The sequence below is a fragment of the Rattus norvegicus genome, chromosome 15 (genome assembly GCF_036323735.1).
Source record: "Rattus norvegicus strain BN/NHsdMcwi chromosome 15, GRCr8, whole genome shotgun sequence".
NCBI lineage: Eukaryota > Metazoa > Chordata > Mammalia > Rodentia > Muridae > Rattus > Rattus norvegicus.
This window is the reverse complement of record NC_086033.1, coordinates 105816424-105832398: the sequence shown is the minus strand read 5'-3', so window position 1 is coordinate 105832398 and position 15975 is coordinate 105816424. Positions and strand designations below refer to the sequence as shown.

General features: G+C 45.5%; 1 protein-coding gene and 1 long non-coding RNA gene across 3 annotated transcripts in view; one reads left to right on the top strand and one right to left on the bottom strand.

Annotated features, from left to right (window-relative positions):
* The window catches only part of Clybl (citramalyl-CoA lyase), a 222065-nt gene that overhangs the window by 79949 nt on the left and 126141 nt on the right, over positions 1-15975 (bottom strand). For both annotated transcript variants that reach the window (XM_063274361.1, NM_001100685.1), the window contains exon 2: positions 14366-14552. In XM_063274361.1, coding sequence (XP_063130431.1) covers positions 14366-14552 — 187 coding nt within the window. The remainder of the gene's footprint in view (positions 1-14365; positions 14553-15975) is intronic.
* On the top strand, positions 13805-14674 carry LOC102555437 (uncharacterized). Its single transcript, XR_360283.5, has 3 exons — positions 13805-13913; positions 14200-14336; positions 14461-14674. It is a non-coding gene; the product is annotated as an uncharacterized LOC102555437 (long non-coding RNA).

The following is a 15975-nucleotide window of genomic DNA, read 5'->3' as shown; positions in this document are numbered from 1 at the left end:
ATTTACTGGCCCTGATTCTTTCGTTTATAGTCCCTGATATACTTCACTATGGACTATTCCAGAAAAGAGGTGTTCTTGATACCACGTCTATTTCCTACATGTTCCCATCACTGCAGAGGGAACTGGACCAGGATATAATGATTATCAAGAAGTCTAGTAGTATTCAAAGCTGGCTTTGTATTTCTTTCTTTCTTTTTTCTTTTCTTTTTTTCCTTCTGAGACAGGGTTTCTCTGTGTAGCCCTGGCTGTCCTGGAACTCACTCTATAGACCAGGCTGGCCTTGAACTCACAGAGATCCGCCTGTCTCTGCCTCCCAAGTACTGAGATTAAAGGTAGAGAAATTTGAGGTATCTTTAAGAAACCCACTCCCATAGCAAGTCAGCTCTCTGGCTCATTTTTCTCCTTAAAGGTTTTTATGTCTCCTAATGCCCAGAGAGGCCATTCTGGAGTGTTCTTTGTAGCTAACCAAAACTTCTCCAAGAATATATTGCTTTCTTTGACCAGGAATGATTGGGAGTCTAGAGACCAGTTACCAACCTCAGACCAGTAGAGCAAGCACAATTGTATGACAGGTGAAATACTGGAAAAGGACAAAATGTATTTGAAAGAGATAGCAGGGCAGAACTTTAGTAGAAAGGCAGGTTTCCTTTGGGTTAATTCATGACTTTTCTTTTTACTAAAGACACCATCTTCCTCATCCTATTTAGTATAGTGTAGAATAAGAGTCAAACCCTGGGACTGGAGAAATAGGGTTAGGGTTCTTCAGCCAAAAGCATGCATTGCCTTTCCAGAGGCTCCAGGTGTGTTTCCCAACATGACAGCTTACGGCCACCTGTAACTCCAGACCTAAGGGATTCAATACCCTCTTCTGGCCTCCATGGGTACCAGGAACACAGCAACATACAGACATATATTCAGGCATACATATTTTTATGTATAAAAGAAATTAATTAAATGAAATTTAAAATAAATTAAATGCATATCTTGGGTCTATTTTGTGAAAATCATGTCCTTATCTCAGGGTTAAAAAAAAGTATTTTTTAAGAAAAAGTTTTAATTAATATTGTGTGGGTGAGGGCTGGAGAGATGGCTCAGTGGTTAAGAGCACTAAGTGCTTGCTCTTCCAGAGGTCCTGAGTTCAAATCCCAGCAACCACAGGGTGGTTCACAACCATCTGTAATGAGATCTGATGCCCTCTTCTGGTGTGTCTGAAGACAGCTACAGTGTACTTATATATAATAAGTAAATAAATAAATAAACAAACAAACAAATAAATAAATAAATGAATAAATGAATAAAATATAGTGTAGGTGAGTATATGTGAGAGTGTGTGAGGATGTGCGTGCGAGCGACTGTGTATGTGTGTGTACATGCATATCAAGGTCATAGGATGACACTGGGTATCTTCCTTAGTCTCTTTCCACTGTAGGTTTATAGTCTGGCTCTAAAGCAGTGGTTCTCAACCCTCTCCAAGCAGGCCCTTGGAGAGAGGGGAGTCAAGCAACCCTTTCACAGGGGTTACCTAAGACCACTGGAAAACACAGATATTTGTGTTACAATTCATAGCAGTAGCAAAATTGCAGTTATGAAGTAGCAACAAAAATAAGTTTATGGGTAGGGGGAGTCATCACAACATGAGGAGCTGCATTAAAGCTCATAAGGAGATCCTCACCATTGGGAGTTTGAGAACCACTAGTCTAGATCTCATTGGCTAAAGGGGCTGACAGCAAGCCCCAGGTATACTCCAGTCTCTGCCTCCTCAGTACAGGGACTTTCGTGATGCTTTTGTATCTCCTCCTTCTCCTCCACCTCCTCCCCCTCCTCCTCTCCCTCCTCCCCCTCCTCCTCTGCCTCCTCCCCCTCCTCCTCTCCCTCCTTCCTCTCCTCCTCTTCCTCCTCCTCCCCCTCCTGCTTCTCCTCCTCCCCCTCCTGCTTCTCCTCCTCTCCCTCGTGCTTCTCCTCCTCCCCTCCTGCTTCTCCTCCTCTCCCTCGTGCTTCTCCTCCTCTCCCTCCTGCTTCTCCTCCTCCTCCTGCTCCTCCTCTCCCTCCTCCTCCTGCTTCTCCTCCTGCTCCTCTTCCTCCTCCTGCTCCTCCTCCTGCTTCTCCTCCTCCTCCCCCTCCTGCTTCTCCTCCTCCTCCTCCCCCTCCTGCTTCTCCCTCCTCCTCCTCCCCCTCCTGCTTCTCCTCCTCCTGCTTCTCCTCCTCCTCCCCCTCCTGCTTCTCCTCCTCCTCCTCTCCCTCATGCTTCTCCTCCTCCTCCTCCTCCTCTCCCTCCTGCTTCTCCTCCTCCTCTTCCTCCTCCTCTCCCTCCTCCTCCTCTCCCTCGTGCTTCTCCTCCTCCTCTTCCTCCTCCTCCTCTCCCTCGTGCTTCTCCTCCTCCTCCTCCTGCTCCTCCTCCTGCTGCTGCTCCTCCTCCTCTTCCTCCTCCTCCCCCTCCTGCTTCTCCTCCTCTCCCTCGTGCTTCTCCTCCTCCCCCTCCTGCTTCTCCTCCTCCTCTTCCTCCTCCTGCTCCTCCTTCTGCTTCTCCTCCTCCTCCTCCCCCTCCTGCTTCTCCTCCTCCTCCCCCTACTCCTGCTGCTCCTCCTCTTCCCCCTGTTCTTTCCCTTCCTCCTCCTCCTGCTCCTCCTGTTCCTGCTCCTCCTGATCTTTCTCCCCTTTCAATGTGAGAGCTGGGGTACAACTCAAGTCTGCCTGATTCCAAAATCTACCTTGCAGACTAAGTCATACCCCCAACTCCTTTTTAACCTTAATGCTAAGCTGAAACTGAAAGATATGTTTCACTGGCCAGGCCTGGGTTTTCTGAAGTCAGAAACATTGTATTGTGGGTCATCGTCAGTCTTAATTGGATGCCTAGGAACTGTAGGAGAAGAAATACCTGACAATTTAAAGGTTTCATCTCCTTGTGAAGAGACTTTGTGGAGCTCATTAAATAGAGACCTCTGAGTATGGCGGCTTTCCACGAAGATGACACCAGATCTGAGGAACAAAACAATGAGGAGAGGGGAAGAGGGTTGTTTGGTTTTGCTTTTGCACAATTATTCCTCAGGGGAAAGGTTATTTAAGGTATGGAAGGATTATTAAATGACTGGAAACACTTTGCTGCTTGCATAAAAACCTGCATAGTTTTTTTTTTTTTTTATTTTAGAACCTTTAAGGATCAAAAAGACCTTGCCGAGTTCCAAAGCACAGTTCAGCTTTCCATACTGTTCTGAAAAGACTCCCAGATGCCCCAATTGCTATTGAAGAAATATCCCAAGCTCTGAGGGCTTTTAATAAATGCAAGGCACCTGGGAGTGGACCTTCCCAACCTAATCCACACCCCTATTGAAGAGGAGTTGGCTCCCTGTGCCCCTGCGAGCATTTAATCACTGACTGCATCTCCTCCCGCTTTCTCCCTGTGGGGAGAGCACCTAGACGCTCACATTCATTCCAGCAAAACTGATAATGCCCAAGAATCTAAAATCTAGCCAAAGGGCTCTGTGTTTGCAATATGTGCGTGTGTGTGAGAAAGAGAGGGGTCAGAGAAATTGGGGCATGGGAAAAGAGGGAGGGGGGGAGAGAGCGAGAGAGAGAGAGAGAGAGAGAGCGAGAGAGAGAGTGAGAGAGAGAGAGAGAGGGAGGAGAGGAGAGAGGGTGATGAGGGAGAGGTGTGAGAGAGAGAGAGAGAGAGAGAGAGAGAGAGAGAGAGAGAGAGGAGAGGAGAGAGGGGGATGAGGGAGAGGGGTGTGTGTGTGTGAGAGAGAGAGAATTGTGTATGAGTGTGAAGGTATGAGTCGTGGTGTATGTGCGTGTGCAAGTGTGAGTGTGTATGTCAATGTGAGAGTGTGGATATGTATGTGGTAGTGTGTGTGCACAAGAGAAGAAGGAAGTGTGAGACTGACATGGAACTTTTGTGGACGAGATCCGTAAGGAACATAGATATGTGGCACAGTCCCAACCTTCCCTCCTCTTTAATGTCCAACCTGCTTTTAGGCATCCAGGGTGTCCTGGTGTCCAAGACAGAGACCCAACAAAACCCTTGAAAGGACATCCAGGGGACGTGTTGACGTTCTAACAGTGAAGGCACAGCTATTTAATATTTTACTGTATCACCACAGCTGCTTTTCAAGGTGGAGACCTGGTGTAAAAAGCCATGAGTTCTCTGCCATTTAGAGCAGGTGGCCTGGAGAGGTACTTTATAGAGCCTTGGCTTTCCCAAGATACTCCCCTCACTCTAACATGAGGAAGCCCTCTAGAAATAGCCTCACAGGACTTGCACAAATGTCTCCTCTACACAGTTAAGCTTTCCTAAACGTCCTTGGCCTTTTCTTCCTCTTCTAAGAATTGCAGTGTATGATTCAAAGTTTAAGGACAAAGGCCGCCTTAGGGAAACACCAGGTGGCTGGGACTTTAACACCCAGTCCAAAGAATTTAGGATACCACCCTGTTACCAGGAAATGAGCTAACTGGGGCAGGATCCTTCACCACCCCCTCTGCATGCCAAAGATATTTCCCTACCAGGGGCCACCAATGAATTCAAAGAACAATAAGCTCCACCAATGAGAAATAACCAATTCATGCTGTAACCTAAAGCCTGTACGTGAAGAAGTACAAAACGTGTGTGCTTTTGTTCTTGGAGGTCACCTCTGTCCCGAATGCTGTACAACCTCAGTGCACTGGATCAATAAACCTCTTGCTTATCGCATCGCTCTCTGCCTTCGTGTTTTCGTGAGTGGGGACCTCTTGGACGTAGGGCTGATCGGGTCCTACAACTGAAGAGCCAAGGTTCTATCCTAAGGCTCGCCTAGCCTGAAGCAACCACAAAACCAGGCCTGGTGGTGCCCCAAGCACTGGGAAGGGGGAGGAAAGTCATCCTAAGCAACATAGTCAAGTTCAGGATCAACCAAGGGTACAGAAAACTTTAACAGTGAGCTGGAGGGATGGTGCAGCAGGGAGGAGCACTTGCAACTCTCAGGAGAGCTCAGGCTCATTCTCCAGGCATTGTACACTCCTGAGTGTCTCTGTGGAAATTCCTGTTGTCCATTCCACAGAGTACTAGGCAAGTGAAATACACAGTCAGCCAACCAACAACAGAAAGCCAACCCACATGGATGCTCACAACCATCCATCACTCTAGCTCCAGAGGATCTGACAGCCTCACCCAACATCCCAGCACAGGACACATGCAAACAAACACTCATACACATAAATAAATACATCTTTTAAAACAAAACAAACAAACAACTCACTGAGAATCAAACACAAATAAAAAGACCACGTTCCTGTAGATCTGGATTTCTGCATCTTTGACTGTACCACCGCCAGCCAGCAACCCCTCCATCATGAAACCACATCTTTCTCATCTGTCACACTGCCCAGTTGAGATTTTTCTTACATTTAAATAATTAAATGTAGACACTAAATAATTTAAATAACTGTTTAAATCGCTACTTAGTGAAACAGCAGGCCTGGCACCATGACTCCAGTCCTCCGGGTCCTCTCAACAGTGTCATGATGAGTCGCCGGTCCCCAGAGCTCTGCTCAGTGGTACTTTGTATTGTGGTCCGTCAGGCAGTGGTGCAGACTTCCTTACGCATTGAAAGTTGAAGAGGAGTCGATGGAGAGAAGGTTTCTATCACCCGTGCTTTAGAAGGTGAGTGAGCCTGAGTTGGTAGAACTATTCCTGACACAAAGGGGCTACTTAGAACACAACTGGATTAGCAAAGCAGGCTTAGGGGAAGGTACTACACACTTATGAGCTTTTCTGTGGAAACCCCTGTTGTTTTCATGATAAACACACGCCATGGAGAACCAGGCAAGTGCAATACAGTCAGTCAACCAACAGAAACATGCAAATAAAAAGGGAGATAAAATGATGTGCCTATATTTTAATAATTCTGAGGAAGATGAGTTATAGTTCAGCTGGGCAAAACTGCAAAAAGATAATCAGAAATAAAACTTGAACTTAGACTTCATTTTAGAGATAAACTCACTTTAAAAAAACACGGAAAAACTCAGTTGAACAAGGAAGCACACACCTGTGATCACTGAGGTCAAGAGTTCAAGGTCATTTCCAAGTACATTGGGAATTTTGGACTAGCCTAGGCTACGTAAACCCCTGTTCAGGAATAAACTATTTATTTATTTATTTATTTATTTATTATATATAAGTACACTGTAGCTGACTTCAGACATACTGGAAGAAGGGATCAGATCTCATTACAGATGGTTGTAAGCCACCACGTGCTTGCTGGGATTTGAACTCAGGACCTCTGGAAGAGCAGTCAGTGTTCTTAACCGCTGAGCGATCTCTTCAGCCCCTAAACTATTTTTTTCCACCAAGAAGAATAACATTCAAATATGAAAAATGATTAAGAAATAACTTCAAAGCCAGGTCTGGTGGTACATGTCCTTTTATCTCAGAACTCAGGAGGCAGAGGCAGGCAGAGGCAGGCAGAGGCAGGCAGAGGCAGGCAGGGGCAGGCAGATCTCTTTGAGTTTGAGGCCAGCTTGGTCTACATAGTGAGTTCCAGGACAGCCAGGGCTACACAGAGAAACCCTGTCTCAGAAAAACAAAGAGGGATAACTGCAAGAAAGAAAAGAGAATAATTCATAGAAGAAATTTCGCACTTATTTAGATATTGAGATGAAGTGAAGTTACCAGGTGTGATAATTTGAATAGGAATTGTAGACTTATGTGTGTAAATGCTTGGCCAAATGCAGTGGCACTGTTAGGAGGTGTGGCCTTATTGGAGGAACTGTGTCACTGTGGAGGCAGGGCTTTGAGGTCTCCAATGCTCACGCTAAGTGTGGTACACAGTCTCTCCTTCTGCTATCTGTGGATCAAGACACAGAATCTCGGCTCCTCCAGCACCATGTCTGCCTTGCATGCTGCCGTGCTTCCCACCATGATGGTAATGAACTAAACCTCAATGAAACATTTTTCTTTTTAAGACTTGCCATGGTCATGGTGTCTTTTCACAGTAATGAAACCCTAAGACACCTAAAGAAGCAACAACTCTGGGACACTAAAAGAAGCCATAGTTGCAAACAAAGTTACTTGGGAGTTAACCTTCAAGAAACCACGGTGATGGTTTGGAGAGGTCTAACAGGGTCGGCCCCTAAACAAAGAACTAAGGAAACTAAGGAAGGCTCAGAGCAGGAAAAAAACTCTTCCCTCCCCATGGAATGAGTCTCCATTGGTCAATACCAAGTCACCCTGAAATCATATAGAAACAAGTGACAACAAATGACTTAGCCAGTGCATTTATATATTCATACTATATATTGTACATGCATGTGTAACTATAACAAAAAAGAGGCCATGAAGCTGGGAGGGAGGAGGGGTGGGAGGAACTGGTGGGAGAAAAGGGAAGGGGTGAGAAGGCTAGGCTGACTCCATGACAGGCTTCAAATTGGCAGTTCAAGAGATGAGGCCTAAATCTCAAGAACTGGGCAAGTCCAGGCCTCAGAAGCTGCCCTGCCCCATGGCCTGAGGCAAGGGCAATGGGTCAGCAGCAGTTTCTAGACTTCCACAGGAACAGCTTCCAGCCTCCATGACCCAGTAATGGTTCTGGAATGTCCCTAGAGATGGAGTAAGATAAGGGTCCCCTACCCTGGAATTCCCCTAATGTGCTTTAAATCAGGCCTTCATGCTCACTTGGTGGTCTCTATATCTTGGTAATGGGAGACCCCAGTGTGCTGGACTTGTGTTGAATAAAACACTCTTTGCATCTACATACTGTTTGTGTCCTGGGTATCATTCGTCAGCGAATCATGGATCCTTACAGGGGGAAATGAAAAAATATATATATATATATTATATATATTTTAAATGGGTAAAGTCAACTAAGATTACGAGAAGTGAAGGCGCTAGCTTTGCAGGATGGGGAAAGAGGTACATTTTGAGATATATACACAAGTGTGAGGTTGACTCCATCAGAAGGTCTAGAAAATCTAGGGCAGAGAGTATGGCTCTGCGGCAGAGTGCCTAACCGGTATGTGAAGCCCCATGACCGATTTCAAAAATAAATAAAAAGCATCCAGGAAATTTAGATCTTAGCTCTCCCACTGAATAGCAATGTGTCTTTGGACGGATTTGACAACTTTAAATGAGATTCTATATGAAAATAGTATATGACAATGAAATGCAAATTCAGATATATGGGTAATGTATGCAAATTATAACACAGGTGGTTATTACATGGAAAAGTCAGTAAACTGTTTCAGGCTGAGAAGATGAGTCAGCAGCTACGAGCTCACACTGTTTTAGCAGAGGAACTAAGTTCAGTTCCCAGTTCATCACAGAGCAGCTCACAACCCCGTGTGAGACCATTTCTAGGGCATCCAACACCTCTGAGGTCAGTAGGCACCCTGCTCTTGTGTACACATACCTCTCACATACATATACATAATTAAAAACAACAGAAGTAAATCCTTACAATTACTGGGCATGGTGGCACGTGCCTTTGGCCCTAGCATTTAGGGAGCAGAGGCAGGGGAATCTCTTGGGCTGGTCTACTTCCAGGACAGCCAGGGCTAATCAGGGAAACTCTATTTCACACAAACGAAAAACAAAAACAATTTACTTTATCCGGTATTGACATGGTTCATCAAGAACAACTCTCTGACCGGATATGGTAGTGTCCACCTTTAATACCAGCACTCAGGAAGCAGAAGCATATGGCTCTCTGTGATTTGGAGGCTGGCCTGGTCAAACAGTGAGTTCCAGGTCATGGAGGGTACAAAGTGAGTCTCCATCTCAAAACAAAGAAACACAAAGCAAGTGTTTGGCAAGCCATTTCTGGGACCCTCTTGCCCCACAAAGGAAGTTGTTCTCTATTTTCAAACCACACTTTCCTAACCTTGAAAGAAAGAAAGAAAGAAAGAAAGAAAGAAAGAAAGAAAGAAAGAAAGAAAGAGAGAGGGGGGGAGGGAGGGAGGGAGGGAGGGAGGGAGGGAGGGAGGGAGGGAGGGAGGAAGGAAGGAAGGAAGGAAGGAAGGAAGGAAGGAAGGAAGACAGACATCAAAACACAAAACGGTTGGCTGGATTCTTGCCCTGCATACATGAAGCTGTAGATTTGATTCTAGCACTGCTAAATAAACAGAAACAAAAGCAAAACCCCAAGCCTATGTACCTGACTTCAGTTTTCAGGTGGTGGAAAAGTACTCAGTAAGGGTGGATGTTTAACTGGGTCGTTCAGGAACGCACCTTCATTCTGATGAAGGATCTGATGCAAATCTAATGGCTTCATGAAGAGATAACCACACCCCAGGATAAATCATGAGCATGACCTCAGATGCCTCGGTTTCCCAATTTGCAAAAGGAACATAACTGTGGCGACTCTGAGCTGTTGTGTAACTGACAGTGTCTGGTATCTTGTCAGCACCATTTAGATATCGTTAAACTGTAACAGGAATTCTCAATGGCGTCTTGCGTGGCACTTGGCGCCAACCCCTTAACAGTTACATAGCAAACTTGTTAGGTTTTCATATGGCGTGCTTGTCAAATGTTCAGATGATGTGAGTGACAGATGATAAAACCAAAATCCAAAGAGGCTTTGAGCCGATAACTCAAACCTATGAGACATAGCCTAAGAGAGGGAATTAAATCCTCTTCTACGGTTCGCTTTCCCAAGTCTGTGATAAAATAGCTTGACAGGCAATTATAGAAGGAAGCTGAAGGTGTTCTCTCCATCATAGTGGGAAACTCAAGCCATCAAGACCTTAAAATGGTGGGTCATGAGCCAACAGTCACAGAAGGGCAGTGGAGTGCACACAGAAGGATGGTATGGTGGTGCGCAACTTGCTTTCTCCCTGTTTATAAGATCCAGAACCCCAGTTAGTGACGCCCACAGTGGGTGAGTCTTCCAAGCTCAGTCAAGATGACCCCTCTACAGGCATGCATGCCCAGAGGCTGATTTCCAAGCTGTCCTAGATGTGTCTCCAGCCGACCACTCTAACCGTCATCACATCTAGAAAGAAATTTTAACAACAAAACTAATAATATCCAAATCCACCTTTTAGAATGATTGTGCTGGCTGACCAGAACTTTCTGTGGGTTTTTAAAGGGAACTCGAGTTGACTTTAACTCAGCATGTAGAAAAGTGTGTTTAGCAATTAATGCAGTATTCAACTAGAATGAGCAACTTGAGTATCCTAATACAGACACTGTGAAGGAGTGCTAGCCAGCTAGAGCGTGGCAAACATGGCTCTCCCTCATTCCCTGTGCCTTGCTAAAACAGCTAGATTCCATTCCTAAAGCTAGCCCCCCCAAGGTCTATTACATTATTTGGCCACTTCCTCCTCCTGAGGCTGACCACCAAGGTCCAGTCATTGATATACTGAAGCCAAGCAATCAAAAGCCCCCTTTAGCTCACCTAGTTAGCATACCCAAGTAAGGAGCTGGAGAAACGGTTCAATGGCTAAGAGCAACTATTAGGTTCTTCCTGAGTACACGGGTTCAATTCCCAGCACCCACATGGCAGCTCACAGCTGTCTGCAACTCCATGTCTGTAGACGATCTATTACCCAATGCACATAAAAATAAATCTTTAAAAAAAAAACCCAATTAAAATGAAACACATTCTAACTATTAAATTAAAATGAAACACATCCTAACTATACACAATTAAAATGAAACACATCCTAACAGTTTAAATGAAACACCTCATCCTGACTGGGGTTTTCTCCTTTTTCCTTTGTAAACCACCATTTTCCTATCTCCTCTCTATCCTACGGTAGTCTCCTTTGTCCCCCCCCCAGGACAAATACTCCTCCCATCTCTCCCTTGTTCCCTCCCCACTTCTCCCTCTTCCTCTATCTCCTGTCTTTGTCCCTTATCTCCCTCTGTGATAAATAAATCCCCTTTGTGTTGAGAACATGGTCTTGGGGTGTCTGGAGCTGACTCCAAGGTTCCCTACACGCCCGTGTGGTGTCTCAGTCACCCACAAGCATGAGGACCTGGCTTCAAGCCAAGTATGGTGGCAGGTTTGTAGTCCCAGCACTGAGGAGGCAGAGACAGGTAGATCCCTGTGATTCCCTGGGCAGCCAGTCTCACCTAATCTACTAGCCAATGAATTGTACCGAAAAATAAGGTGGAGAGTACCAAAGGAAAGACATTCAAGGCTGACCTCTGGTATCCACACTTATGTGCACATATAGGGACATGCATGCAACTGGGCATGGTGGCACACTCACTTAATCCCAGCACTCCAGAGGCAGAGAGGCAGGTAGATCTCTGTGAGTTTGAGGCCAGCCTGGAATTCATAACAAGTTCCAGGACAGCCAGGGCTACTTGGTGAGATCCTGTTTCTAAGCCTCCTCCTCTTCCTTCTCCAACCAAAAAAGCACACATGCATACTGCATGATGATATGCTGGAAGAAGGCAGTTGTAGCTTGCTTGTCCCAGGCTTCTAACAAGTAGCTAGACTGCTGATATCCGGCGAGAGACTGGCAGAGTATGCAGACCCAGGAATGAGGAAAGGAGGTAGGGAGGAGGCACATTTTCAAGAAAGGGACAGAAAAGATCCTCAGGTAGGTCTCAGAGGACAGCCCCAAGACATAATAGAGTTAGAACTTTGTCCAGGCCTCTGGGGACTCTTCATGGCACAGCAGGGAAATAAACACCCTTTAATCTCAGTTGCTACAGGCTTTATCTAACCCATTTCCTGTAGGAAATCAAGCGACTTGCAGGCCCTTTATCAACTTTTCTCCAGGAATAATCTCCATCCCTGACAAAAGAAGATATTGTCATCCCCATGGTAGAGATAAGAAATCGAGGCCAAGGGGCTGAGGATTTAGCTCAGTGGTAGAGCGCTTACCTAGGAAGCGCAAGGCCCTGGGTTCGGTCCCCAGCTCCAAAAAAAAAAAAAAAGAAAGAAAGAAATCGAGGCCAAGAAGTAAAGTGGATTGCCTGAGGTTACACAGGACTGGAATTACAACCTGGTATCTAATCTTAGAGCACACTACATGAGTTTGAGGACGGGTACACTGGGATCGCATTATAGTCTTTAAAAGAAAAGTCTGTTTACGTTTAATGTCCAGGAGAAAGAGATTAATTGTATTAATTATATACCAAAGTTGTTCTCGCTAATCTTTTCCCAAATACTTGGGAGGTCTGGATTTTATCAGTAGGAAGATATGGGACATTAACACACACACACACACACACACACACACACACTCTCTCTCTCTCTCTCTCTCTCTCTCTCTCTCTCTCTCTCTCTCTCTCTCTTATTTAAGGCAAATATTTGTTTGCTAGACTCTCCAAGGAAAGTAATTAATCTGGAAAACTGTACAGCTCAGACAGACTCCTTCAGATCACCGGAGTAAGAAGCTACCCAGAGAGCAGAAATCCAGATGGCCTAGGGATCTGATGGGTAAACAAAGGTTGGGGAAAGCATGTTTTTAACCAAGGCATTTGCGTGCATACATAAATTATTATTAATACATATTTACATATTTTACCTAATTATCAAACAAATGTGTGTTCATTACTTAAAAGCTTGAAAACAAACTGGGTGGTGGTGGCAAACACCTTTAATTCCTGCGTGGGGAGACAGAGGAAGGTAGATCTATGAATTTGAGGCCAGCCTGGTCTACAGAGTGAGTTCCAGGACAGCTGGAGATACACAGAGAAACCAGATTGTGAAAGCAAAACAAAACAAAACAAGATAAATACATAAGGTTAAACAAATGGGAGGCTGAAGAGATAGCCCAGCAGTTAAGGGCTTCTCTTCCAGGGGCCTTGGGTTTGGTTCCCAGCATTTATAAGGTGGGTAATGGCTACCTCTAACTCCAGTTCTGGGGGGGGGAATCTGTTGCCCTCTTCTGGTCTCTGCAGGTACTGCATGCACAGGGTGCACAACAGAGCATGCAGACAAAACACACAAAAGATCAAAATAAACTTTAAAAATAAAGTTAATCAGAACAGAAACCAAGGGGTTGGGGATTTAGCTCAGTGGTAGAGCGCTTGCCTAGGAAGCACAAGGCCCTGGGTTCGGTCCCCAGCTCCGAAAAAAAAGAACCAAAAAAACAAAAAACAAAAACAAAAAAAAAAACAGAAACCAAAGTGCCAACTGTTCATCCACCAGATAAGGATCCGCTGTGCCTGGCCTGGTGATGTGACTCTGTCATCCCTGAGGAATGGCAGAAGAGTGGACATTATTGGGAGGCAGGAGGGTTGAAAGGTTGAGACTGGCTTAGATATACAGTTAGATCCGGTCTTACAAGTTTTTAAATTTAAAACAATTTTGTTTTAACGATCAAGGATCAGGAACATCCCATCTACCTGTTCACAAACTAGTCAGGCCACAAGGCCAGAAGTCACAAGCAGCCCTGAGTTCTGCACACATCTCTTTAAGAAGGGAAATAATGACTCATGCATGGAAAAGCGCCTCATGTGTTCTTGGCATCAGTCTCAGGCAATCTTGGACCAAAATTCAATCTAACTGGTGGTATTAAGAAAAAATAAAATCCTAAACCAACCAGTGTTGGCGCACATCTTTAATCCCAGCATTTGAGAAGCAGAGGCAGGTAGATAGATCTCTGGGTTCAAGGCCAGCCTGATCTACAGTTGGGCTACACAGAGAAACATCTCTAAAAAAAACTGAAGAAGAAAAAGCAGGGAGGAGGAGGAAGAGGAAGAGGAAGAAGAGGGGTAGGAGGAGGAGAGAAATTCCTTTGCTGTATTTCAGGTGGCTTGGAAATCTTTTACCATGATAAGGAGTAAGTCAGCAAATTCTAACTGGAGCCCCACCCACATCATGGCCCACTCACGCGCAGCAGGCGCTTCCGCATTCACTAACACCCCCCCTCCCCCCCCAGGTATCTGCCTGACTCCCAGAGACAAAGACAGAGCATGTGACCAGGGCAGCCAATCCGCTGGCGCCAGGGGCGTGGGACAAACCGTTGGGGACCAAGGGGAGGCAGAGGTTATAGGCACCCACCTTCATTTCTTTAAATAAGTCTGCTTCTCCTTCTGCTACGCACCTGGCTCCCAGGGATCCGTCTCTTTGATTCCTGCGCCTTCTCACCCCCTAACCCCAAAGATCGCCAGGGGCGGGGATGGGGGTGGGGGCGAGGGTTAGGGCAACAATTTGCTCAAGCTAACCAATACCACAGAGCAAAACTGATTACATATTTATATACACACCAATCATAGCTATTGACTATAGTGGTTCTAAGATACATTTTTGACGGATTCATCCCTTCTTTCAGAAAAGACATGTAATAGCGAGAGCTAGAACCAATGTTTTTGGCTGACGTTAAAAAACACTATCTGCAATGTCTGAGGAGGACAGACAGACGGAAGGCTAAGGACAACAGACAGTTCCAAGCGGTGGATGCTAGCTCAGGTTCGCTCCGTCTGAAAACCATGCCATACCTTTTTGTTTTCCGCGACACCGTCCTCGCAGTCCAGCACAGCACAATCTACTTTCAAAGATGGGATCTTCCTTATTTTCTTTTCGTCATTCCCAGGCACATAGAGCACTGCCCTCCGAGGGACATACTTGTGATTGGACAAGGAGCTGTACCCAGGCCTGCAGACACTGGCCACGAGGGATGCCTTTCTGCAAGGGAAGTGACTAGGATTAGTCCAAAATGGAATTCTGTATTTATAAATTTGTGACCAAACTCTGCTCTTAGCTATTCAGTCCTTTTGGCTTTTTAAAAGTTTTTTAAAATGTTTAAATTATGTGTATGTGGTGAATGGAAGGGTACACGTGTAGTCTTTGGGGTTCCTTGAAGCTGAAGCTACAGGTGGTTGTACACCACCATGGTTGATGCCTTCTGCACTCAGGAGCTGAGCCATCTCTCTCACTCTATGTTGGCCTTTTTGGTTGTAACACGGTGTCTCACCATATAGCCCACATTGTACTGGAACTCACAACACAGACCAGGTTGGCTTTGAACTCACAGAGATCTGCCTGCCTCTGCCTCCAAAGTACTGAGATGAAAGGCGTGGGCTACTACAGCCACCTTTTTTTTTTTTTTTTTCCGAGCTGAGGACCGAACCCAGGGCCTTCTGCTTGCTAGGCAAGCGCTCTACCACTGAGCTAAATCCCCAATGCCTACAGCCACCTATTTCTTGGCTTTTTGAGACGGCTCCTGCTGCTACATACACATCCTCGTGATCACAAACTAAGGGCAAACCCTGGGGAATCCGAGCCACATACTTACTGCATATTTCTATTCAAATACTCAGTTTCCAATATCAAAAGTAAGAAGTCATACAAAGAAATAGGAAAATATGGCTTTGTACAAGAACAGCAGCAAATCAGTAAGAACCACCTGGGAAAATGCCTGGTGGACATTCCAGAATATGAGGATGTTGGGTTTTTTTTTTTTTTTTTTGCTGTAGTTGGGTTTTGTTTTTGTTTTTCTCATTTTCTTTCTCCTTGACAGGGACTTGTTCTAGAGCACTACTGACCCCGGAACTCAAGCATTTCCTGCTTCGTGCTTCCATCCCAGTGCTGGAACTACACATGCTGTTGTAGCAATAGCCATAGCCCCTTTGCTCCAGCAGTGACCAAAACACAGATCCCTGATATTTGAAGAACATGGTCTTGCTTTGGTCTACCCTGTGACCATCAGGAAACGTGCAGATCATTCCAAACATATGCACAGTGAAGACGGAACTGAGAAATGGGTACGGCGAACTCAAACTGACACAAAGTAACTACATCTGTCATCTAAGGGGTCCATGAGAAGTCTTCAGTAGATTCCAGAATTTCTGGGTTCAGCATAGTGACTCGTGCCTATAATCCCAGTATTCTGGAGGCTGAAGCAGCAGTTACAATGCAGCTCAGTGGCTTGAGTGCTTATATAGTATGGACAAAGCTCTAGGTTGATTCCCAACAATGGCTCAAGGAGACGTGGTAGTTTACAACTACGACCCTACCACCTAGGACGTTTGGCAGGGGTATCAGTTCAAGATCAACTATGGCTACATAGGAGGCCAGCCTGGTCTAGAGACTGAGGAAGAGGGTTGAG